This window comes from Chiroxiphia lanceolata, chromosome Z (assembly GCF_009829145.1).
Source record: "Chiroxiphia lanceolata isolate bChiLan1 chromosome Z, bChiLan1.pri, whole genome shotgun sequence".
Classification (NCBI taxonomy): Eukaryota; Metazoa; Chordata; class Aves; order Passeriformes; family Pipridae; genus Chiroxiphia; species Chiroxiphia lanceolata.
Window position 1 is genome coordinate 49,616,672 of NC_045671.1, and position 24,977 is coordinate 49,641,648.

Below are 24,977 nucleotides of genomic sequence, written 5' to 3' on the forward strand. Positions count from 1 at the left end.
GGCTTACGCGTTCAGTTTACCTAATTTAGATGAAATACCTCTCAATCACTAAAGCATGCCTCGTCTCCTTTAAGGCAACTAAGACCTTGTTTGGATAAAGCTATCCCTTCCTAACACCACAGAATGGCACTATTCCATAATAGCTCCCAGCTGTTAGTCACACCAGATTTGAAAGACCAAGACAGAAGAGGAGTTTCAACTTGCCTCTCCCAAACTCCAGCAGAGTGCTTAACACTACTACAGTCTAAATAACTCTTACCATTATCTGCCAAACACGAGTGAGCAGGTCAGGTGACTGCCAAAAAAGTCCCACAAGTAAACCAGACAAATGAACAACATTTAAATCTGACTAGTGTGCAGATACAAACTCAAGACCGCATTTGTTTCCTCTGCTCATCAGCAAAATACAGATTCCTTGAGAGGCTTTACTGGTCTAAGAAGGAAAGCAGAGATCCTAAAGAAACATCTGGGTTCAAGCTGAAACTGTGTGTCTCAGTTTCAGATTTAAGTGCTTGACACACCAAGCATACATATAAAATCTTTCATAGACCCAGCCCTCAGCACATACTAGAATCAATGACATGTACATATTTTGTGTATTTAATGGAGTATTTGTCTACCGTTGGAGTGTAGATAAAAGTGGAAATTAAGCTTTAAAACTAGTGTAATCATGAAAATAATCCCTATAAATGTTATTGGCACTCCACATATGACACAATGTCCTTTTGATATCTAGTTATGAGTTCTGATACACAGCCCAGCACAAAGACTGTAATCAATCTTACTGTTCACAGTTGTTTACTATCAGCAGCTTTTAATTTCAATGAACTTTAGTTTACAAAGATAAAGAATTCAGAATCAGATCAGATGCAATTGTTCTACATCAGCATCACAAATTTACCTGCATACTTGTATACTTGTACTTGATCCGTGGCTATGTTGCTCTCTACAAGATGATAACTAATAACAGTGATAAAATCTAATGAACAACACTGATCCCCACAATTCTTGTTTGTTTTGAATGCATCTGGAGAGAAGTAGCAGCACAACACAGAGAACATTTATCTTGTAAAAAATACCTTTTAAAAAAAAGGGAATCGTTACTAGTCCTGTTTGGACATTGTGTAGATAGCAGTCTGTAGTAACCGGAATAGGGAAAGACAGAAAAGAATTCGTACCAGTCAAGATATAGATGGGAATTAAATAACCTAAGCATGAAAATTTCAGTAAAACACCACAGCTGTACTTACATGAAGAAAACAAATGCAAGATTGTAAACTGTTCTGTGTGTCTGTCAAAACAGAAGAAAGCCATAAGATTCCTGGGCTTTTTTTCAAAACATGTCCACTAATGAAACTCTCATTAGACAGAACAAAGCTTGCAACATTGCTTGCTCCACTTTGCAGTGTATATAAGTAAATAGGCACTTGCACAGCCTCAAAACTCATAAAACAAATGCATGGTAACCATACTGCTAAGGTAAGAGAATGTAAATAGTTGATGATCTATTTTCTGGCAGTACAGCAGCAGTCTGAAAGGAAATGCAATACTGAAGGGCTGTAACTTGACCATAAGAACAAAAGCCAGGTTGTTCTTTCAGGTTGCGTTCCACTTAACAGATGCTCTATAGAGATTTTTCTTCCGGTCAGGAAATAAAAAAGTATTTTTGGTTTGACAGGCAGTTAAGCCTATTATTTCCTTTCATAATACCTTTGTTTAGGAGTCTTCTGTACATACAAAATGAAGGATTAAGCACACAGTCTCTGCTCAGTCCTGCAACATGCTTCCTATAGAAGTTGCCAGACTCCACAACTACAGAGAACCATCACCAGCCATTGTTAGCATATGGTTAGGAAACACTCTGGTTAAGAAGATACTTAAAAAACTGTTTTGGATAAGCCACTAATATCCAAGGCATTGCCTAGCTTGTTGAAGACAAAGGCAAACAACATGTAGTGTCAGTAACAGCTGACAGGCTGTGGCATTAAAATACTGATAAACATGTTACACTGCCTTCTGCAGAGCTTGTGGTGATAGATCAGCAGCTGGGAGAGTGAATCCTTGCAGGTATGACAGCTGCCTTCTGTGGACAGTAAACATATATATATTTAAAGCTCCCTTTGCTTTCTACAGCAATTTCCACAGATCATTTTGCTGATATATTCACCACATAAGATTGTTCCTCACACAGCTCAAATCCTAGCTGTAACACGAGCTTAGCAAAGTAACATTCAAAGCCGTCGTTTTTAGGTCTGTCTTGGTATGTATCTGACTTTTGGCACTTTCAATTTACCTTCACACTGTGTGATTAGCCCTGCAGATGAAATATTATAGCTTCCATATATACTTAGCAGATCATCCTGTTCAAAAAGTTCTGTAATTTTATGGACTCTTCTATATAATTTTTTCTTCCAACTTCACCATCTCTTCTTTAGTTTTATGGCAAATAATTTTCTATTCCAGGGTTCTTCTGGTCTGAGAGTTCTCCAATAACTTAAAAAGAGGATTTTAATAACACCTCTCAGGAGGAATGCAGCAGTAACACAGATAACTGTGCTAAAGCTCTTCTAAGTATCTCCACAAACATTGCAAAGGAACTGTACAACTGGTATCCTGAGGGGATGGTTCCTGCTCTTGGTTCCTCACACACTATCTCTTTAATAAACTGGCCTGGTTTACAGCTGCTGGTCATAAATTTAACTACACATCTTATTTAGTAGAGGGAAAACAACCATCTGCAAGAAGTATAAGAACTGTATTCAGCACATTCCTATCCAATATCCTATCCATCCTATTTGGCTAGGAGACAAACAGCCTTTATTTATAAATTGCCTGCCCAGTATGTGGCCTACATCCCCAATTTCTCTGCACCCCACCAGGGGTCACTTACACCACATTACTGACGTTCCTCAGCAGGGCAGGCAACTATTCTTCTACTGTAATAATTCAAAATATTTATACACTGCATAGCCACTCTTTCACATACACACATATACTTACTGGTATACTGATGAACCACGTCTAAAATGTTTTGCAAAGACTGACACACTGTGGGGTTTCCAAGCATGAAAAAAATATAAATCTATAGGCTTCTAAAAGACAGACAACTGGAGGGCCTGTGAAAAAAAGCAAGCGTTCCCTTTAAGTTTAAGCTCTCTCCAAAGACCATTCACTAGCTTCAAAATATCCACTTTTGGCATTAAGTAAAGCTCTCTTGGAAAAACCCACAAGTTAATTCAATTTAAAAAAATGTGTTAAACCAAGTAGTACTTAGAGGGAGCACTGAGTATTTTATGTGTAATACACAGTTACTCAGATATACACTTAAATATTTAATATGTAAAAAATAAAGTGCTCTCTATCAGGTCCCAGTGCAGGGACATTATAAAACATTTCAACAACTGTAAAACAAATAGATACAAAGAACACTGCATCAAACATATACGAAAACAGTTAACACAATATGTACAATCTAGTGGGTGTCCCAAGACAAAACATCCCTTCATATACATGGTATATACATATATACTCCTCTTTACTCAATATATTATGACAATATATATTTCAAAACTTTGTTTACAGACAAAAAAAAACCAAACTACAAAAACACAACAAGGATAAAGGACACGAGTCCAAGATGAACAAAGAATTTGCTATTCCTCCCCACAACACCAGCTTTGCTCCTGGGAAAGATATGCCAGTGCTCTTTTCTGGGATGCAGAGCCTCCACATCCTGCAAGGCACTGTGAGCAGCAGCCGTGAAGTTGGCATCACCTGTAGTGAGCAGGTCAAATACACATGAGTAAAAATAGATGTCCTTCACCAGCATCTTCTCATGGCATTTGGTGGTGGCGGTTTCCAGTGTGTACACTGATTGGGGATGGGCAGCACTGCCCTGAGGAAGCAATCTGCTCATCACAGGCAATGGCAACTGACCGCTGTCATCAATGCGTTCACTGGAGGGGCAGCCGTTGACACAGAGCTGCAGGTCCTGGCCCTCCTCGTAGGCCATGACCAGTTCCCGAGGCATTTGGATGGCCAGCGTCAGGTAGTGTCCGAGCTGCCGCACATACACCGTGGTCCCGATGTGCCGGGCGTGCATCTCGATGTACTTCCCACTGACCTTCTCCACGATGTTCAAGCTCCTGGTGTTCCCATCACCTCCACTCGTTGTACCATCCACAAAAGCTGCAGGCAAGTCATCAGTCACTGCCTGATACACTTTCTGTTCTGTACAGTCTTGGTATGATTTAAAGATAATAGTTATCTGGAGGGGAAGGGGGAAAAAAAAGCAAAGTTATTGGAAAAAAATCATTATCTCAACCCCTTTTCCATTTTGCAGCTGAATATGTCTGGGACTGACCACTACCTCAGAGCCTGGTAGTTGTCCACAAGTCATGTCTTAAGGAAAACAGACTGTACACATGCTTAAAGTAATATTTTACCAATTGTTAGATTTGTTCTTAGGTTGTCCTGGAAGAAGGACTAGTAACATGTGGCAACAGCTGTGATGTCTGGAAAGGAAAAGGCTTTCTATTTAATTAGGTATCAGAACTCCCTCCTGCCTGATAGTTTTTTAATGCTCTGAAATGCCTCCTGCAATGACAGAGAAGTGTAAGTGCCAAGTAATTCCCACAATGCTGGCCACTGTGGCAAAACCAGAATGAGACCATGCCAAATCACGGAAAGGTACAATCACAACCAGGAAGAACAACTAGTATCACTTAACCAGCACACTTCTGCACAACAGCTTTTGTCTCCTGCCCCTCTGTTTTGAAGTAAGCGGTAGAGGTTCAAAAAGAGCCGATTACAGACAATTCAGATAAAACCTCTACCCTCATTAGCCTCACCTCTCCGTATTACTTGTATAAAACAAAAGTCTCCTCATCTCCCTCCTCCCATTGCAACAGTTTCTCCTGTGGAGTGTGCAGACTTCTTACTGCAATAAGAGTATTACATTTATTTTCACTGTTTGGCTTGTCCCAGGTGGCTGATGCTTCGTCTGTCTTTCTGTCTCACAACACAGACGATACTTCCTGTATCATACTTTGTATGTTCCCACTGGTGATGACTGTATTTTTCCAACGGTTTTTCCTCGTGTCAATCAGTTACACAGCTTGAGTTGTATCAGCTATATATCTTAAGACCACCTGTAGTCAAGTCATTTAGTAAACTGATGTCTGTGGACCACAGCTAAGCTGTGGAATGCCTACATTCAAAATCCAGAAAACACACAAGTGCCCTCACCGCTGTAAAGACAACCTCACAACTCTGTGCTTAGTAAAGTAATCTCAGTAACTCAGAGAAGAGAAACCTGAGATCTCTCAAGGAATTAGTATTTCTGCATATAATCCAGACCTTCATGCAGTAAATCTGGTCTTTTATTTTGTATAACGCAGTTTTGATGAAAAAGACTTCTGTCTCCACCTGCTCAGACAAAGAAGCATTCCTCTTTCCTTGAGCACATTTGTATTGCTCTGCAAGGAGAGAATGATTTACACATCTTGAGAAGTAAAGCTCTAAGTCTGCTCAGCACCTGAACAAGCCTGAAGTCAAAAAGAGTTAATTGTTTTAATGAGACACAGAACCGGCTGCTGGATAAAAACATTTAAGCAAGGCACCTGGCAAAATTTATCAGCAAGCAGACACCAAATTGTTCTCTCCAAAACCCCCTCCTCTGCAACAATGAAATGCACACAATTTCAGATACACAGAGGGAGAAGAGAAGCCTGCACCCTAACTCAAGATTAGCAATAACACTACATGGTGAATGAGAGCTGAATGACTACAAAATGAATAAAGGCCTCCATGTAGGCTGCAAGAACATTCCAAACAGAGATTCAAGAGATTAAGACTTTCCAAGGACATACTTGTATTTAAACACTGCAACTCAAGACATTAGTTTTGAATATTGTGTTGTATGTCACATGACATCCATCTAATCCATAGGCTAGATTAGTAAAACCAGAGTTCTGCACAGTCTTTCCCTTATCACATACTCCTACCTCAATATCATGCCCTGGTATTAAGAGATACTCCAGAGTTTGTTGCAAAGGGAGATAAAGCAAATTTCCTTACAAAGCTTTATCTAAGTTCTTAAGGTAACAGAAAGCACTAGAAAGTGAACAAGTTATTTCAAATTTAACGTGTGTTATATGTGTCTATGTACCTACAGCACTTTTTACACTCTGGCTGGGTTGCAAGAATACCTCCACAAAACTGCTTGTGGGGTACTGTTTACAGACTAGAGACTAGCTGCCCTTTCTAAACCTAGGACTGAAAAATCCAAATACCAGATGAAGAAAGATTTTTGAAAGTACTGGTATCTCAGCCTTGTTCTGTGGTCACACACAGAGCTCTTCTGCAGTGAGGAACCCTGAAAGATGAATACAGAGGTTTCCAGAGACTTATCTGAAGGTACAGTAAACAAACATCAGCTATTGTAAGAGTACTAAATCAAAAACAAACAAAACACATCCAATCTGCACATTTCATTTTGGACTTCATCCTCCCACTGCTACTGATACCAGTACTGATGAGTGCACTGATCACAAAAATTTTCTAAATTCCACTGCACATCCAAGGCCTTTCAAACATGGTGTTACTGAGCTGTCAAACTGCAGTTTCTAGATGACCTTAATGTATTTGTTAATGGTGCCTTAAACAAAATCAAGACTTTCAACTCTGAGTTCTTGTACTGGTCTTCCCTAGTGCTATAATGCAATCACAGTGCTGTAGGTATCCCTGTATGTTGCTATTTTACTATGCATTTAATAGAATCCTAGAATTGTTCAGGTTGAAGATCATGGACTCCAACCATTAATGTAGCACTGCCAAGCTTGGGGAAGAGTGAGAGTGGAAAACAGCCCAGCAGAAAAGGACCTAGGGGCGCTGGTTGACAGCTGTCTGTACATGAACTGCTGTGTGCCTAGGTGGCCAAGAAGGCCAAGGGCATCCTGGCTTGGATCAGCAGTAGTGTGGGAGCAGGATCACAGCAGTGACTGTTTCCCTGTATTGGGCAGCAGTGAGGCTACACCTCAAGCATCATGTTCAGTTTTGGGCCCCTCACGTGCAGAAAGACATTGAGGTGCTGGAGTGTGTCCAGAGAAGGGCAACAGAGCTGGGAAAGGATATGAGCACAGGTCCTACAAGGAATGTCTGAGGGAGCTGGGGCTGCTCAGCCTGGAGAAAGGGAGGCTCAGGGGTGACCTTATCACTCTCAACAGGCACCTGAAGGGAGGTTGTAGACAGGGGGGTATCATCCTCTCAAGTAGCAAGTGACATGATAAGAGGAGATGGCCACAAGCTGCACAAGAGAGGTTCAGATTAGGGAAAATTTCTTCACTGAAAAAGAGTTGTCAAGCATTGAACGTGGCTGCCCAACCTCTTGAGTCATCATCCTCAAAAACGTTTAAAAGGCATGTGGCACTCAAGGACTGAGTTTAGCTGTGGAATTCACAGTGTTAGGTTTGTGACTGGACTCAATGGTCTTAACGGTCTTTTCCAACCTAAATGATTCCATGATATCCTCCAACAAAACTGCAGTATGTACTACTTCTGAGAAAGACAAATTCATCTCCACCGTAGGCAAGATGTTCACAAAGATGAAAAGAATAATGACACATAACCAGACATCTGATGCTCCTACTTAAAAAAACAACTGAAAGGTTGGAGATAAACATTTTAATATTACTTACAGGAGACTAAGTACACTGTGATCACTCTGCAATGATTTCCTGCAAAAACAGAAACCGCACTGCCAAAGCAGTAAAAAGTTCAGTGGTTTTTTTCCTTCTCTATGCCCTTACATTCACAATCTCACCCTCAAACTATCTACTACAAAACACCTGGATAGGAAAACCTCCATTTCCAATTAATGCAAACAAGAAGGAAAGTTTTCCATTGGCAAGCCAAGCTTCTGCCTCATCTGCTATTCAATGACAACTACTCTCAAGATATCTAGAACAGCTGTCACAGAGATGAAAGGCAATAGAGACTTTATACACCTCCAAATAAAGCAAACAATAAATAAAATAAAAAAACCCTCCAACCTTTTATGTAATGCATTCTGCAATACTCTTCCAACTTACTCCCTCTACAGCCCCTTGTAACAGACATTTATCCTCAGGAAATTGCAAAACCAGTTCCAAGAAAGGGGACCTCTTTATCTATAGCTGGAGAAATCACACATAAAAGATGCCAGTAACCTACTCAAAACCCATACAAGAAGTCTGACAGAAAGAAAAAGAAAAAAGGAGCTCGAACTCAGTTTCCCAGGCTCCTTGGTGATGATCCATCATTCTCCATCTGAAAAGCCCTAGGATCCTATGCCCAGGGGCATAAGAACATCAGGCAAGCTCAAAAAACCTGGAGTTTCAAGTTTCAGCTTGACCACAGAATATACAATAGCTTTGTTCACAGCAGAAAAACAGATGTTTTTTGGGTAACACAAATATGCAAACCACCTACAAACAAACTGCCAAGAGCATTTTGTGAATAACTACCCAACTCTCACAAGACATGCCCTTCCAAATCCTGCTTTTCATACTTTCATGCCAGATGCACACTGGGGGGTGGAGGAGGAACAGTATACTTTTATTCTTCATGTTCTTACTTGAGGTGTCCTCCTGACCTTCTCTTGTCCTTTAAGAATTTAATGCATAGCCCTCACACTATTGGGGTTATTCAAATCTCATAGGTTCTGGAGAGAGAGGAAAACTTACTTTACAAATAACGCTCCCTTAGTTGCTGACTCCCTCAAAGGTTGGTACACCAGAAAGCTCGGACAAATCCAAAAGTACCAATTTCCTACAAGGGCAACTGACGGTTTGCACCTTTCAAAAGCACGCTACATATGGGGTGAAGATTAAATATTCTGTTTCTACAGCTTCATAAATCACCCTAAGAAAAATGCATACAGGAAAAACTAAATCTTCTACTCTTATTGCACTTTCTTTCATTAGGTCTGCTTTAGGGTAGGCTAATTAGGTTAGTATTTGCTTTGGCTTCTACACAATTTATGTCCAGCATATACCTTTGTTCTTATTTCCTAATAAACTTATATTTCAAATTCTGCAATGAAGAAACAGCCAGACTAACAACGGATAATGTTTTGGAAACTTTTCTTGTGAAGGCAGAAGACCTATTTGGATGCTCTTAGCTAGGGATTACACTATGTAGATATCACTGAACTGTACCTCTTTAAAAGTCCTTTAAGCTACCCTGTGGCCAAAATTAGTCAAGTACACCCAGCAGCAGATAGTGTACTACAGTAAAAATGGAATTCTTGCAGAGGAAAATGTTACAGGAATGAAATTAGCAGTAGTAGTACAGTTTAACAAGACTTTTGTATTTCTTTTATAGCAGCCTGTTCCATAAAGAAACAAAAGAGGCAGAAGGATGCATTAGAGATACTAAAACTTATCTTGCTAAGTTACTTGTACATTCAACCAATCTCCATTGCCTACAAACAGGTGTGGTAAGTTTGACTACCAGCCAAAAAAAAAAAAAAATTCAAGGAAAGACATGTATAATTCTGTTAAAGACATTTCTAATATCCTAAGCTATATGTCTTATTTAATTGCTTCTTCACACTTAGCTGTACTCGTGCAATGACAGGGATGATAAAACATTACTACAGAAGAGAAAAATGTATTGCTGCTTTTCCCAGAATGAAAGGTCAAAGAAAATCAGCAAAAAAAGGACAATAAATAAAGATAGAAGGCATGTCCTTTAAAACCATATTTTCCCCTCAATATGTACAAACATTTATCTATCTCCTTGGGTCGTCCTCTTATCTGTTGGAAAAGATATTAAACCAGTATGACATGCTACATAGTCAATCATTTTCAGAATGTGGCTAAAGTTAAGATCACCTATCTAACAACCATCACACCCACACAATTTGTACACAAGAGTCTCAACTTTTTCCTCTACTACTACCAGGAACAAGGAAATAGAAGAAAATTTTGCAAGAGTTTAGCAAAACTGAGGACAAAAACTTACTGCAGATTATGAAATACAGCTTTTTCTTGCAGTTCTTCAGGAGTCTTAAAAAGCCACTAGAACAGATTGCAAGGGACATTTTTTCCAAAGCTTACTCAGGTTAGCCTCATTGCCTTATTTTATAAACCTTCAGAACTCATTCACAATGCAGACTGTTCTTGGAACAGGCACAAGCTAATCTAAGTTTCAGTCCAGCCTCTGCTCACTCACACACGCAATGACATTAGTCAGTACCTCAGGATCCAGCACAAATTTAATAGCAAAGCTGATTTTCCCTTATTAATACTCCTGTATAGCCAACTCCATGGAAGATGTGCAGGCTCTAACTTACTGTGACCAGCAACTCCTGCTTCCAAACTCCATAATAAAAAACCTACTTCCAGGCTTACCTAAATGATGAAAATTCTCCAACATAGATAGTGTTGAAACGGTGTTCACACAGCCTGACCTTCACAATACAAGAGCTACACTACCACATCTTAAAAAAGGCCATTTCACTCCAGAAAAGAGAATGAGGTATGTGACAGCATCAACTTCAAATGTACACTTAAGTAATTTCTTTTATTGACAGAGACATCTGCTGCCTGCATTCAGCAGAGAGAGACAAGTATTTTTCTTAAGTTAAGGAAATGGCATAAGTTATCAATACTAGTGCATTTATTCCTCAAGTACGTAAGAGGAGAGCAATCTTAACTCTTGCCTGTCTCAGCAGGGGCTTAATATTCTCAGCATAATTTTAAGGATGCTGCTTCTTTAGTAAAGCCGGGGTGCTAAGACCTTCTGACAACCATATAGCTTCCACGTAATTGTTTTGCTTCCTTTAATTCTCTGCAGTTCCTTTCTTGTTTCTGCTCTGAACCATCTGTGTTTTAATAACCTGTTTGTTGTGCCACTGTCAGTATTTTTCATTTTCTACTGTTATAGCCATACCGTTTAGAGTTAATGAAAAGCAAAGACTTACACTCTTTCCTTCTTTAAGGTTTCTTCCAACCCAAAGCATTCTATGATTTTTTAAAATTTCTGCTTAATGCAGAGGCAGTCACAGATGCACAGTAATCTGATAACTGTTTTGAAGTGTTACATCTAGTGTCCTTACAGGCTTACGTGGTGATAAGCACAAGTTTTCTTGCCATGGGCAGCAGCAGAGGGAAGAAAAGAACCTGTTTCAAGTTTCGTTTGATGCTCAGAAGGAAAGAGGGTAAGAGTTTTACTCTATTGTACTACTGCACAGAAGATTGTCAAGCTGTTACACTTCTTTAACAGTTAAGAGCTAAATGACTTACTTCGCTGTCTTGGCCTTTTATTTCTCCATGCATGCACAGAGTGTAAAATAAATCTGTACCTTATTTGTAGCAGTAGCACTGGATCCTGGGACCACAGGCACGTTGGTCACTTGCACTGACAAGTAGTTATTGTCTATGAGGGGCCAAGCACCTTCCACTTTGCATGTCTGGAAGTGATCCTTAAAAGTCCTCAGATGTGGATCACCAAACAAGCCACAAAATAGATAAGTAGGAGCAGGAGTCTTCTCCCCTCCCTGATGTTCTCTGGCTTCTGCGTGGCCGCTGTAATTGCAAGGATCATGGGTCATTCCAGGGTTGGTGGAGGATGTTGGTCCATCTTTGGTACAGTTCCTCTGGGCCATGAGGTCGCTGATCCCGAGCACTGCAGAATGGTAGACCAGGTTTCCACGGCATACTTTGGAATTGCGATAGGTACACGCAGAGTACGCGCGCAGGGCCTTGCAGAACTCCAGATCAAAGTCCTCAAGAGCTGCGTTTAGATGGGAAGTGAAGGACACAAAATCAGTGGTGCACTTCTGGATTCCACAAGATGTGTGCAGCTGGCAGTCACCTAAGCACAAAAAGAGACGGCAGAGAGAAATCAAGCAAACCTCTTGGGTGGCAGTACCATACTTACAATACTTACAGTGCTCACCCATTAGGGAAACAATACATAATAGAGAAAAAGGTGTTGTGAGACAGAAAGATAGAGAATAGAAAGTATCTCAGATGATGACAGGACCCACGCATGTCTTAATCCATCACCTGATATTGTCTAGATGAAAATAAAAGAGCACTAGGTCCTGCCAAGTATAAGCCAAACATTTCTTTTCAGATATCAAGGTGATGATGCAATTCTGTGCTTCAATTAATCACTTAGTCAGTAAGAAAGTCTCCATTTAGTCATTCAATGCTTTACACAAGTTACAGAATGCTGCCCCTCATAAGAATGTGGTGAAGGCAGCAAAGCAACATATGTTCAAGTGAAAACAGAATGAATGAAGTAGAAATCAAAGTTTCTCTTCTAGAAAGCAGGGCAGAGGGGAGGATGGTAGGAAACTGGGCAGGCAGTTTGCTTTATTTCTCTGGTACTATCATACCTAAAGCTTCACTGCTCATTTTTTGGAAGCTAATAAGTGAAAAAAACCCACAGCTGTCCAGTGTGCAAGTTTCCAACTAAGACATCTAAACAACAGCAGCCTCTCTTACACTGTAATTCAATAATAAGACTAGGGGCAAAGAAACCCTTTCCCCACGAAAGCCTGAAGTACTTACCAGATGTACACAACAGGTACACAGTTCACTTTACATGAAAAAAGCAGTTAGGCCTTATCTGATTACTTGATTTCCACAAAAGAGCACAATTACCATCCCAGCAAGCAAACTGGAGTTGTATAGTCCTCTCCTCCACAGTTCTCAAAGTCATGATCTGAAATCCTTCCAGATTCCCATGGCACATAGCAATGGTCTTCTGCTGGTGACTTTTACCCAAGAACTTACCAGGAGCAGAAACGAAATGAACAAGACTGCACACACACTAAGGGAAACGGAGCCACAGGGTTCACAGGGCTTAAAACCAGGAGGATTCTAGTCTAGGATTCCCTCCCATCCATATTCTTCATAAAGAATATGTGCACAACTTCATGCAACAGATCTCCAGGCATGCAAAACTACGTACTAAAAACATCATGCATTGTTATTTTTATGACCTATAAAACTCAACTGTGGAAACATTAATCTGTAATTTCAAACTGTTATAAAACAGATTCTGAACACCACAAAAATGCCTCCAAAGATAAATGGAAGTGTGGAAAAAAAAGGGGAAAATGCAATATATTTAACAGAAACTCCTGAGACATGAGAAGTGAAAAACGGACTGCAGGGCAGTCTTGTAGCACAGTGATGAGAGGATATTAGCAATTTCTAATAGAAATTCTAGTAGAATGAGGCACTCTACACCTACAGCAAAGCGTGACCATGAATTGTGTAAGCAGAAGTTTTTCTCTTCATCTTTGTGCATCACTGTGCAACCGCAGAGTTGCACGTACCTTTGCAAAAAACACAAAAAAACTGCACAAAATCCAGTCAAATTCTGTGTTTTCTGATACACAAACAAAAACACCCTATGACAGGCAAAATAACACAGGTAATCGTGGGTTCAAAGACAGACTTTCAAAGTATCAATTTATTTCCCCTCAGTTGTATTCGTGATATTGTTTTGAGCATATATAAATCAGGCTAGCTGAGCAAGTCAGTCAAGTCAACAGTTGAATAAATCACAGATTCACAGAATTGTTAAGGTTGGAAGGGACCTCTGGAGATGCTCCAGTCCAACCCCCTTGCCGAGGCAGGGTCACCTAAACCAGGTGACACAGGAACGCGTCCAGCTGGATGTGTAATGTCTCCAGAGTTGGAGACCTTCCTTGGCAGCCTGCTCCAGGGCTCTGCCACCCTCAATGTAAAGAAGCTTTCCTTACGTAGAGGTGGAACCTCTTGTGTTTTAGTTCATGGCCACTGCTCTTCGTCCTGTCGCGGGCACCACCGAGAGGACTCTGGCACCATCCTCTCGGCACCCGCCTTGGAGACATTTTATGTGCAGTAACCAGATTCCCTCTCAGCTAGATAAACAGGCCCAGCTCCCGGAGGAACCAGAACCAGGAGAGGTTCTACCTGACGGAAGGGGGCTCCGGCTGCGCTCCCGCCCCAACGCCGCCCGCCCCCCGCGGTACCTGCGCCCGGCAGCAGCAGCAGCAGCAGCAGCCCCAGCGGGGCCAGGAGCGGCCGAAGGCTCAGCCGCGGCTCAGCCCCGGCGGCAGGACGGGGCCGCGGCATGAGGCGGCGGCGGCGCGGGCGGGCGACGTCCTCCTCCGTGCTTCTCCTTCGCCCTCCTCCTCAGCCTTTCCGGCTCCCGCTCCTCCTCCCGCTCCACGGGGCGGCCCCGTCAGAGGACAGGCCGGGTCGGGTCTGTGCGCGCACAAAGGGCCGGACCCGCTGCGTCACCGCGGCTCCGAGCGCGCTGCGGCCCCGCCCCGCCCGCCGTGCCGCTTTCCATTGGCTTCCCCTGCTGTCTGTCACGAGTGACCCCCACTCCCGGCGCCCTCCCGTGGCTTTGCCCCGCCCACCCCTGTGCGTCACCGCGGTCGCGCGCCCGCCCGTACCGCGCTCAACGGGCCCCGAGCGGCGGGAGGGGCTGCAAGCGGCCACCAGGGGGCGCTGCCGGGATAGAGCCTGCAACACCGGGAGCCCTGTCCCAGCCGGGACAGGGCTGGGACACGGCCGGGACAGGGCTGGGAACACGGCCGGGACAGGGCTGGGAACACGGCCGGGACAGGGCTGGGATACAGCCGGGACAGGGCTGGGAACAGCGCCGGGACTGGGCTGGAAACACGGCCGGGACAGGGCTGGGAACACTGCCGGGACAGGGCTGGGAACACCGCCGGGACAGCCTGGGAACAGCGCTGGGATAGGGCTGGAACACTGCCGGGACTGGACTGGGAACACCGCCGGGACAGGGCAGGGCCCCGCGGGTGGAGCAGCTCAGGGGTTGTCGCCAGGCAGGGGTGGGACCTGCTGGATCTGCTGCTGACGGACCCATCCCGGCACAACCCACATCCGCGGACTTTTCTTGGAAGCCAGAGGGTTCGCAGCGCCTACTCGTCCCCATCAAGGCTCGCGGAACATCCGCAGCAGAACCGGGACAAATAGCAGAGTTACACGGACGTGTCGGTACAAGAAGAGCTGCTGGATTTTGAAGTAGCTGTGGTTTGTTTTCGAGAAGGCAGGTGGAATGCCTGAGCCGGGAGCTGCTCCCCTGTGGACAGCATCTCCAATCCCACCGCGGACTTGTGCACCGCAGGTTCACCTTACGACCAAAGGCAGAATTTTGTTTGTCTGGGTGTATGTGTGTGTGTGAGAGACTTGACGTGGGAAAAGACTTTGACCAGTTCTACAACAAGCCTAAATGAAGGGTGAAAATAACTTTCTTTGATATAGGCATGGTGTACTTTTATAGGTCTTTAAAGGAAAAAAAAACACTAGAAAATATACTTTATGTTATGGGAATTACATAGGACTCTGTCAGAGAGTTCAAATACATTAATGTTATCTTTACTGCCATGCGTTGTATCAATTTAGCAATTTCCTGACCCCATCTTTATATATGTGTATGCTTGGAAGTTTGCCTGATCTATATGTGCTCATCACATTTTTCTTCTAGGCATAGCAGACCTGGATTTAAGAAATTGATCGTAACATGCAAAACTTAATTCCCATTTAAACGTGAAGTCCTACAAAGTTGTGGAAAAAAGTAATGATCACTAAAAGAAGAAATGATGCAAGTATCAAAGACCTTTTTTAGTATCTGAGGGTTTTTTTCTACTTACATATTGAATCACAGTAACAAAAAGCCTAAATTTGAACAGTTTTATTTTACATTCGGTGTGTGTGATACGCATTAGAAGACATCAGTTTAGATACTTCATGATATAGATAAAGATACATGTACCGTATGGTGAACCACACAGTACTTCCTACACCACCCTGTGCTTCTATACCAGGTTTAAGTACAGGAGGCATCATAGAAATAAAGCAGGCCTTTTAAAGACCACTTTTTGTCTATATCCAGCAACCTCTACCTGTGACAATATATGTGACAAAGTGACCCGCTCAGTAGATGGGGGAAAGGGTGTGTCTGTGCATGCTTCAATAAAGCATATGACACCATCTCCCACAACATCTCCTGGAGAAACTGGCTGCCCATGCCTTGACGGGTGTACTGTTCACTGGATAAAAAACTGTCTGGACAGACAGGCCCAGAGAATGGTGGTAAATGGAGTTACATCCAGCTGGGGCCAGTTACCAGTGGTATTCCTCAAAGCTCAGTACTGTGGCCAGTCCTGTTTAATATCTTCATTGAGGATGTGGACAAGGAGCTTGAGTGCACCCTCAGTTTGCAGATGGCACGAAGTTGGGCAGGAGTATTGATCTGATGGAGGGCAGGAAGGCTCTGCAGAGGGATCTGAACAGGCTGGATTGATGGGCTGAGGCCAATTGGATGTGTTTCAGTAAGGCCAAGTGCCAAGCCCCGCATTTGGGTCACAAGCCCAGGCAACACTCCTAGCTTAGGGAAAAGTGGCTGGAAAGCTGCCCAGCGGAAAAGGACCTGGGGGTGCTGGTTGACAGATGGGTGAACATGAGGCAGCGTGTGCCCAGGTGACCAAGAAGGCCAAGGGCATCCTGGCTTGGATCAGCAATAATGTGGCCAGCAGGACCAGGGCAGTGATCATGCCCCTGTACTGGGCACTGGTGAAGTCACACCTTGAATCCTGTGTTCAGTTTTTGTTCCCTCACTTCAAAAGGGACATTAAGGTGCTGGAGCAAGTCCAGAGAAGGGCAATGGAGCTGGTGAAGGGTCTGCAGCACAAGTACGATGGGGATTGGGTGAGGAAGCTGGGGGTGTTTAGCCTGGAGAAAAGGAGACTCTGGGAGGACCTCATTGCTTTCTACAACTACCTGAAAGGAAAGTGTAATGAGGTGGGGGTCGACCTCTTCTACCATGTCTCAAGTGAAATGACAAGAGGAAATGGTCTTAAATTGTACCAAGGGAGGTTCAGATTAGGTATTAGAAAAAAATTTTTCACTGAGTAAGTGGTTATGTTTGGAAAAAGTTGTCCAGGGAGGTGGTGGACCCACCGTCTCTAGAACTGTTCTGGAAATTGCACTTGGAAGCATGTTTTAGGGGTGATTATGGTGATGCTGGGTTGATGGTTGGACTAGATAATCTTGAAGGTCTCTTCCAACCTTGATGATTCTGTGAATCTGTGATATGGTTCCTCAGGAAAAGCATAGTCAATATACAAAATAGCGTATACAAAATATATATACAAAATACAGCGATAAACTGGTTACCTTGGATTCCTATTTATTAGGAAAGCTTCTGGAAAACAAAAATCCAAGAAAGAAACTCTTCATTTTATCAACTATGTCTATAACAACAAAATAAAAAAAAAAAAGAAAAATCAACAAAGCAAACAAAAACCTCAGAACAAAACAAAAATCTTAGCTTCATTAACCATTAAAATGAATGTAAATTACCACAACCTAGGAAGAAAACCTTTGACTTTTACTGTAAATCACTTGATATTCATCAGTGGAGCTGTGGTTGTGAGAACAAATGTCACATATGGTTTGCTTTTTTCTTCAATGCTCTCCAAGAGATATTCATGCTTTTCTCCTCTACTAAGAGGCAACACCTACCTCCTTTTCATTTGGTATTGCTCTAGCAGAATAATAATAATTTCATAATAATAAGGTAGTAACAGCTACTTGCATTCCCTGAAGCTGACTTTGATTTTGTATCTTGTCACAGCAAGGGTACATCTACATATGTCTTTTGTAGGCTGATATGGGCTCACCCTGGCTATTCTCTCTGTGTTCCAGAAGCCATGTAGCTGTATTTGTGCATGGCACAGCTGAGTTACTGTCCATCTTCTGTCTCAGAGGTGTTTATCCTCACAAGATCCATGTGTCATGGTTTAGGAATGGTACTCCCCGATTCAGTGGCCCCACCAAGATTCTCCAAATCACACACCAGTCTCTTGCTCTCTTATCTTCCCCTTCCCTTCCTGCTGTGGCAGGATGGAGAGGAGAATTGGAGGCACAAAATGAAAAGATCATGGGCTTAGCTAAGAATAATTTACTGGAAACAGCAATGGGGTAAGAAAACGAACAATAACAGCAACAATACCAATGACAGAGAGTATAAGAAAATAAACAATTCAGATAGGAAAAACCCTCCGACAATAGACAGCTTTGGGCAGCTCCACCTGCCACATTTTCTGGACCTGAAGGAACCTCTTCTTTGGAAATGAGTCCCTTTCCCCTGTATCTGGCAATGACATGAGGTGGCATGGAATAAGGTCTGTGTCCTAGCCATGCCACCTCCTGGCTACTGCAAAAATTAACCCTATCCTGGCCAGAACCAGGACACTTATCCATGCAATAGTGCAATTATTTCCAAAAATATTGCAGAATGAGGTGATATTTTTGAAAGTTGGTATCAATATTTGCTATTTCATGGCCAGAGTGAAACAATGAAATGTTTTATATATTTATTTAGTAATATTTTTTCTGGCTTGGCAGAAAAATGCACACAGTTTTAATGCCATAAAAAGAAGGCAGTGAAGTATTTAAAAATAATTAATTCTCATCCTGGACTTAGGTGGATGCCATAGAAGTTCTTAATTGCATGTTTGTTCTTACCTTAACAGCTGGGTTTTTTGGTATGTAAAACTTTAGTGTAAGGAGTTTTCTTTTAATGATCTTTGAAGTAGAAATAGCTTCTGTTTAAAAAAACCCAAAAAACAAAAACCAAAAAAAGCAACTAAAAGAAAGTGATTTTCTTAATATAAATGTTGCCATGTAGTACTAGGTTTAACTGCTAGAAATTGTTTGGTTTTGTTTAGTTAAAACAGAAAAAGTCTCTCCAAAGTTCTTCAACACTTGAAGGGCTGATTATCACAGACTCATAGAAAGGCTTGGGTTAGAAGGAACCTTAGAGATCATCCTGTTCCAACCCTCTGCCTTCAGCCACACACTCTTACTCCTCTCCCCAGTGGAGCACGTGACCTGCTATTTTGAGATAGCCTGTGCTTATACTGTTTTGTGGATTTCATGGGTCCATAAAAAAGACTTCTCACCATGACCTGCTCTGTTTTTTTCAAAGGTTTTGCATAGAAGCTCATACATTGACAGATAAAAGTGAAACTATAGTAGGTTACTTACTCCTAAAATACTTTTTTTTCCCCTCCCAGAAAAGGAGCAAATCGATACCTGACTGTAAGGAAGAAGGATGTATCAGAACTAGCCCGTAGTGGGCTTTATGACTTGGCTCTCCATACAAAGTATGCTGTATGGAGTTTAATTCAGTTTTCCTGTCACAAATAAAGAACACATGAAACTTCTGCCAAAGATGGAGTGAGGAAATGCATGTGCTGTTGAATCTGGTATGTTCAGTGTGTCTTCTGATATGGACTTGTCAACCAACACCATTTGAAAAAAACAGCCTACAATCCAAGTAACAAAACAAACCCCTTTCTGTTCTGTCTCCTACCCTGTCCTGATTGACACCCTTCCCTCCAAACAAACACATTAATTTTCTAGATTTCACATAAGTTGTGTGGGGTGAGTCTGAAGAGACAGCTGTCACTGTGATCCTGTGTAAGAACACCCTCATAAGGAAATGAGGCTGGCTGTTCTGCTTGTAGAAATTCACGTTCTTGATAAAGCAAGAAGTTTATTTTTTGTTTTTTCACCTCATAAAATAGATTTTAAAAATTTGAAAATAGAGAGTAGTCTCTTCCTAAGAGACTTCTTGATTTCAAAAATGCAAAAGAGTTCACTGGAAGATAAACTTCTGATACAATATTTGTTTTGTTTTTTAAAAAAAACCCCAATGCTTTTAATAAAATTATTGCTTTAACAGTTATGAGTGTAAGAGTTATGTTTTGTTTCTGTGTGCAAGCTGGGTGTAGTGGACAGAAAAAACTTGTACCAGTATGGCTTGTTTTATTGAGTGTATCTGATTCATGATGTGCCTGCTTTAAGTGCTTACTTTGCTATTTTTTTCCAGCTGTTTCATTGTTTAATAGGATTTTTTAATAACAGAGGAAAGCTATAACAAAAGTACTGAAACACAATTCCTTAGGTATATAAGACATAAACTAAGGAGTAGAGTAAAATTTATCTTTGCTTCTCAAGAAAGTAAAATTTATCTTTGGTTCTCCTAATCTATTAGTCTGTGTTTGGCTTGGTAAAATAGAGCTTATAAGTTAGTGTATCAATCTGTTAATCACATTAAAAATGTATAATTGAATTTACAGCAAGCTTTCCATTCTTCTGGAAAATAATGATTAAGGAAGTATAGAATAGCATTTGCAATGCTGAATGTGAAGTAGTTTCCTTAGAAGATGTGCAGATTCTTTGGCTACTTATGCATTGCTCTCTAATACATCCCACTGTGCTGCATGGGTCCAGAGCTCTAGATATAGCACAGGTCAATTGGTGTGATTTAAGAACAAATCTTGGACAAGACCATTATGTTATGTAAGACAGAACAGTGAAGTTACTTCTTTTTTGTCAGACTACATGCTTGGTTTAACTATATAGTGGATATTTCTGGGCAAACTGCTCAGATGTGAATGTGTACACAGATGCAAAGGTCAAGAAAATACACCAGCCTGCTTTTGCTTAATTTCTATTTCCCTTTTTTCTGCTTGTAACCTTTTTTGACTGAGATCAATGCACTGGGATAGTCTGTTTTTGTTCAAAGTGTCTATGTAAGGGGTACCTCCTTTGAAAAATATTTATTTCAACCCCTGTAACAGGACGTGTTGCTATGAATATGAGTTCTAAGTGTGTGATGGGCTTGTCAGTTTACCGACAGGGATGAACATAAAGTCAGGAATGTTAATTTTGAAGTACAATTTTTAAGCAGTGTTTTAGTGTTCTTCTGTTGTGTATTTGTAACTTGCTCTTCACAGAAAACAAAGAAATGAACAAGACAAGTGGATGACTTAATGACGGTATCCCCCAGGATCCAGTGGAAAGAGGGGAATCAGAGTTTGATTCCTTCAGGCAATCACTACTGGTTTTTGAAAAACAGGAGGAAATTGTGAAAATGGTAGAGAACAATAAAATTGTTTTGATTATTGGAGAGACTTGATTGGGAAAAACTGCTCAAGTATGTTTCTTTAGTGAAATAAAAAAGATATCAGTATTTATATAAAACTAATGCCAATTTTGTAACATTTGTAATAAGCAATTACTTTCTGTTAGTTTTAAGGCTTTTGTTTTTCTATTTTCTGTGGTTGAAAATCTTGTGTTCCAATTCATTTTCTTGCTTTTGAAATTCTAAATCCCCAGAAAAGCATAAATGATTCTGCAGAATTTTCTGATAGGTTTCATTTTTTCATTAAAATAATATAAAATATTGAAGGGAAAGTAGCTATGATTTTTCTACAATCCTTTTGCTTCTAAAGCTAGTTCTGCTCTTAGCATCCAGAATAGTATTTATTATGTTAAAATGAAAGATTATCTTCAGGGCTTTTTCTTACAGATTTCTCTGAAGCAGGAGAGAGATGGTTCAACTTTGTTTTTTGTTAAAAACATATCGTACTTGAAATCTCTTTTTAAAGAAAATGAAAATAAAACAAATTTATTTAAATTAAATAAATTTCTTTTTTGCTGCCTTTATGTCCCTTCATTTACATTTGCAGTGATAATGCTAGTGAGAAACCTTTTGCAACCTTTGTAATATTGAGATGCATTTAAATTGTTTCACTGTGGTAAAAAAGCTATGACTGGCTCAAAAAAAAAGTGAATTTGAACCAGTTCTTCACAGATCACTCACTTTCTTCTTGACAGCTGTTACAACAATGGAACTCTGTGTCATGTATTTTGCACTCAGCCAAGATGTTTGGTAGCCCTTGCTGTGGCTGAAAGAGTGGCAGCAGAAAGAACAGAACAAACTGGCCAGACAATATTTCTTACAGTCAATTGACTGTGTGTTGGTATCTTTAGTTTTCTGTATATTTAAATTAGAATATATTTGGGATGCAGCCTAGTCAAATCTCCATGTATAAAGTATAGTTAGGACATGTTATTGCAGGTAATGAATATTTAAGGGTGAAAAGGACAGTTTCCCTCCTCTATTTTGTTGTTTCATGTAGTAAGTTGTCTTCTGGAAATGAATTACAAGTGCTTTCTCTTGATTTCTTCTAGACAGTGTGTGTGTGGAAATCCTTGTCTTATTTTCAGATCATAGAATCATAGAACCATAGAATCAGCCACGCTGGAAAGACCTCTGAAATCATCAAGTCCAACCCTTGATCCACTACCACCATGGTTACTAGACCGTGGCACTAAGTGCCAAATCCAGTCTCATCTTAAAAACCTCCAGGGATGGAGAATCCACCACTTCCCTGGGCAGCCCATTCCAATGCCTGATTACTCTCTCTGGAAAGAATTTCTCCCTAGTATCCAACCTAAACATCCCCTGGCAGAGCTTAAGACTATGCGCTCTTGTCTTACTGATAGCTGCCTGGGAGAAGAGACCAACCCCCACCTGGCTACAACCTCCTTTCAGGGAGCTGTAGAGAGTGATGAGGTCTTCCCTGAGCCTCCTCTTCTCCAGGCTGAACAACCCCAGCTCCCTCAGCCTCTCCTCATAGGACTTGTGCTTGAGTCCCTTCACCAGCCTTGTTGCTCTTCTCTGGACCTGCTCCAGCACCTCAATATCCTTCCTGAACTGAGGGGCCCAGAACTGGACACAGCACTCCAGGTGTGGCCTCACCAGCACTGAGGGCAAGAATCACTTCCCTGGTCCTGTTGGCCACACTGTTCCTGATACAGGCCTGATCAAGCCTACACTTTCCTCTCTTTTTTTTTTTTTTTTGTTTTCCTCCCTACTTTTAACGTGTGGATCCAAAAGTTTGCAAGCTTTGAAGGTGGCAGCAAGAACTGGCATGCTGTAAGAAATGGTATATAGTGAGAGTTGATAGGGGACATAAAAGGGAAAACAAAATTGGGAAGTGCATGATGAAGCGTTATTTACCAATCCAATTTTAGGTTAAATTTACTCTGTTTCATCTTTTGTGTTTAAAGCATGAAGAGATCTAAAAGTAGAGATTTCTGTATCATTTGATGAATTTGTTCCTGAAGTAGAGCAGGAATGGATGAAAGTCTGAAGATTGTGTGGGGTTTGGACATTCTTTGAACTGTGTAACTAGTGGGATTTCCAGGAAGGGGCAGCACTTAGGATATGAGTGAGAAGAAGAAGGCAAAAGTGATAGCATGGAATGCACTTGAACAACAAAGGTAAGAATTTGAATATGCATATGAAAACTCTCAAGGAAGGCCATTAAGGATTAAAAGAGTTGGCAAAGATGTATCACAAATAAGGTGGATGATTAATGTGTGGAAGTATTATGCTGGCAAAAGAAGAGCAAAGTGTAAGTCAGATGAGAATGGAAGAAATACTGGAAGCAGCACGGAAAATCCAGCTTAATAAGAATCAACAAATTTACTCCAGAGAAAGACTAAAAGGGAGACATGAAAATATTTCCAGTTCTGGGCAAGAAAGATCAAGAGTGGAGATGTTTAGAGGTGCTTGAAGTAACACAGAAGTCTAATTTTTAAAGTTTTATCAACTGTTAGACCATAACAACCATTTTTAGGTGACTGTTGGAGAAGAAGAAGGGTGGAGGTGGGTAAAGTAGAGCATTTCTACCTTGTGCATGTTCCTTGAATTTAATATGTAGTAGGATTTTAGAAAGGCATGATTAATTCCAAACTTGGAAAGAAATGGAAGAAATGTGGAACGCTAACCAGTGATCCCATGTCTTCCAGAGAGGAGCTGTAAAGTACAATACAAAGGAACTTTTCAGTTGCCTTGGGATGGCAGCACTGGGGAAAGTCATGACAATTGCTGGTTTTACTGGTAGAGCTAACTCTGCCACAGGTACTAGAAGAGTGAAATTTCAGTATTTTGGCATTCTGAAAAATCAATGCATTTGGAAAGGATCAGCTGATTTCTTTGTGACTTAGTCAAGTATAGTGTTTTGGGTTTGCCTGACAAGGTTTTGGGGGCTATGGGGTGACTTCTGTGAGAAGCTTCCCCTGTGTCTGACAGAGACAATGCCATCTGGCTTCAGGGCAGACCTGCTGCTGGCCAAGGCTGAGCCCATCAGTGATGGTGGCAGTGCCTCTGGGACAACGTATTCAGGAATGGGAAAATAACCCTGTGGAACAGTGACAGCAGTCCAAGGAGAGGAGTGAGAGTATGTGAGAGAAGCAGTTCTGCAGACACCAAGGTCAGTGAAGAAGGAGGGGGAGGAGGTGCTCCAGATGCCAGAGCAGCCCATGGAGAAGACCATGGTGAGGTAGCTGTGCCCATGCAGCCCATGGAGATCCATGGTGGAGCAGAGACCCACCTGCAGCCTATGCAGGATCCCATGCTGTAGCTGGTGGATGCCTGAAGGAATCTGTGACCTTGTGGGAAGCCTGTGCTGGAGCAGGATCCTGGCAGGACCTGTGTCCCGGTAGAGGGAGCCCACAATGGAACCCATTTGCTGGCAGGACTTGTGATCCTGTGGGGGACCCAAGCTGGAGCAGCCTGTTTCTGAGGGGCTGCAGCCCTTGGAAGGGACCCACACTGGAGCAGTACATGAAGAACTGCAGCACATGGGAAGGACTCTGATTGGAAAAGCTCATGGAAGACTGTCTCCTGTGGGAGCGATCCCACACTGGGGCAGAGGAGGAGTGTGAGGCCTCCTACCCATGAGGAGGAAGGAGCAGCAGAGACAGCATGTGATGAACTGACAGCAGCCGCCAATCCCCATCCTCCTGTGCCTTTCGGGGCAGGAGGTAGGGAAAACTGGGAGTGAAGTTTAACCCTGTGAAGAAGGGAGAGGTAGGGGGAAGGTGTTGTAAGATTTGGTTCTAGTTCTCATTATCCTACTCTGATTTAAGTGGTAATAAACCCAAGTAATTTCCTGAAACAGAGCCTGTTTTGCCCATGACAGTAATTTATGTCTGGTCTCTCCCTGTCCTTGTCTTGACTCCATGAGTCTTTCACTGTATTTTCTCTCCCCTGCACAGCTGAAGAGAAGATGGATAGAGCAGATAGACACA

General features: G+C 41.8%; 2 protein-coding genes across 3 annotated transcripts; both read right to left on the minus strand.

Annotated features, from left to right (window-relative positions):
* Positions 1–568: 568 nt before the first annotated feature.
* RGMB (repulsive guidance molecule BMP co-receptor b) lies at positions 569–14,269 on the minus strand. Of its 2 annotated transcripts, none has more exons than XM_032676892.1 (3): positions 14,018–14,269; positions 11,348–11,778; positions 569–4,267 (listed from the first exon to the last, which is right to left on the minus strand). In XM_032676892.1, exons 1-3 carry the CDS (start codon positions 14,118–14,120, stop codon positions 3,599–3,601), a joined length of 1,203 nt encoding a protein of 400 aa, XP_032532783.1. In that variant the 5' UTR covers positions 14,121–14,269; the 3' UTR covers positions 569–3,598. The 2 variants fall into 2 exon arrangements, with proteins under 2 accessions (XP_032532783.1, XP_032532782.1); XM_032676891.1 differs by having other exon boundaries at positions 11,348–11,859.
* Positions 14,270–22,221: 7,952 nt separating this feature from the next.
* Positions 22,222–24,412, minus strand: LOC116781094 (the record flags this gene model as incomplete). Its single annotated transcript, XM_032676695.1, is given in 4 exon segments — positions 22,222–22,597; positions 22,599–22,646; positions 22,648–22,682; positions 24,278–24,412. Coding segments are annotated over 4 exon segments (594 nt in total), but the record flags the coding sequence as incomplete, so codon positions are not given.
* Between the last annotated feature and the right edge of the window lie 565 nt (positions 24,413–24,977).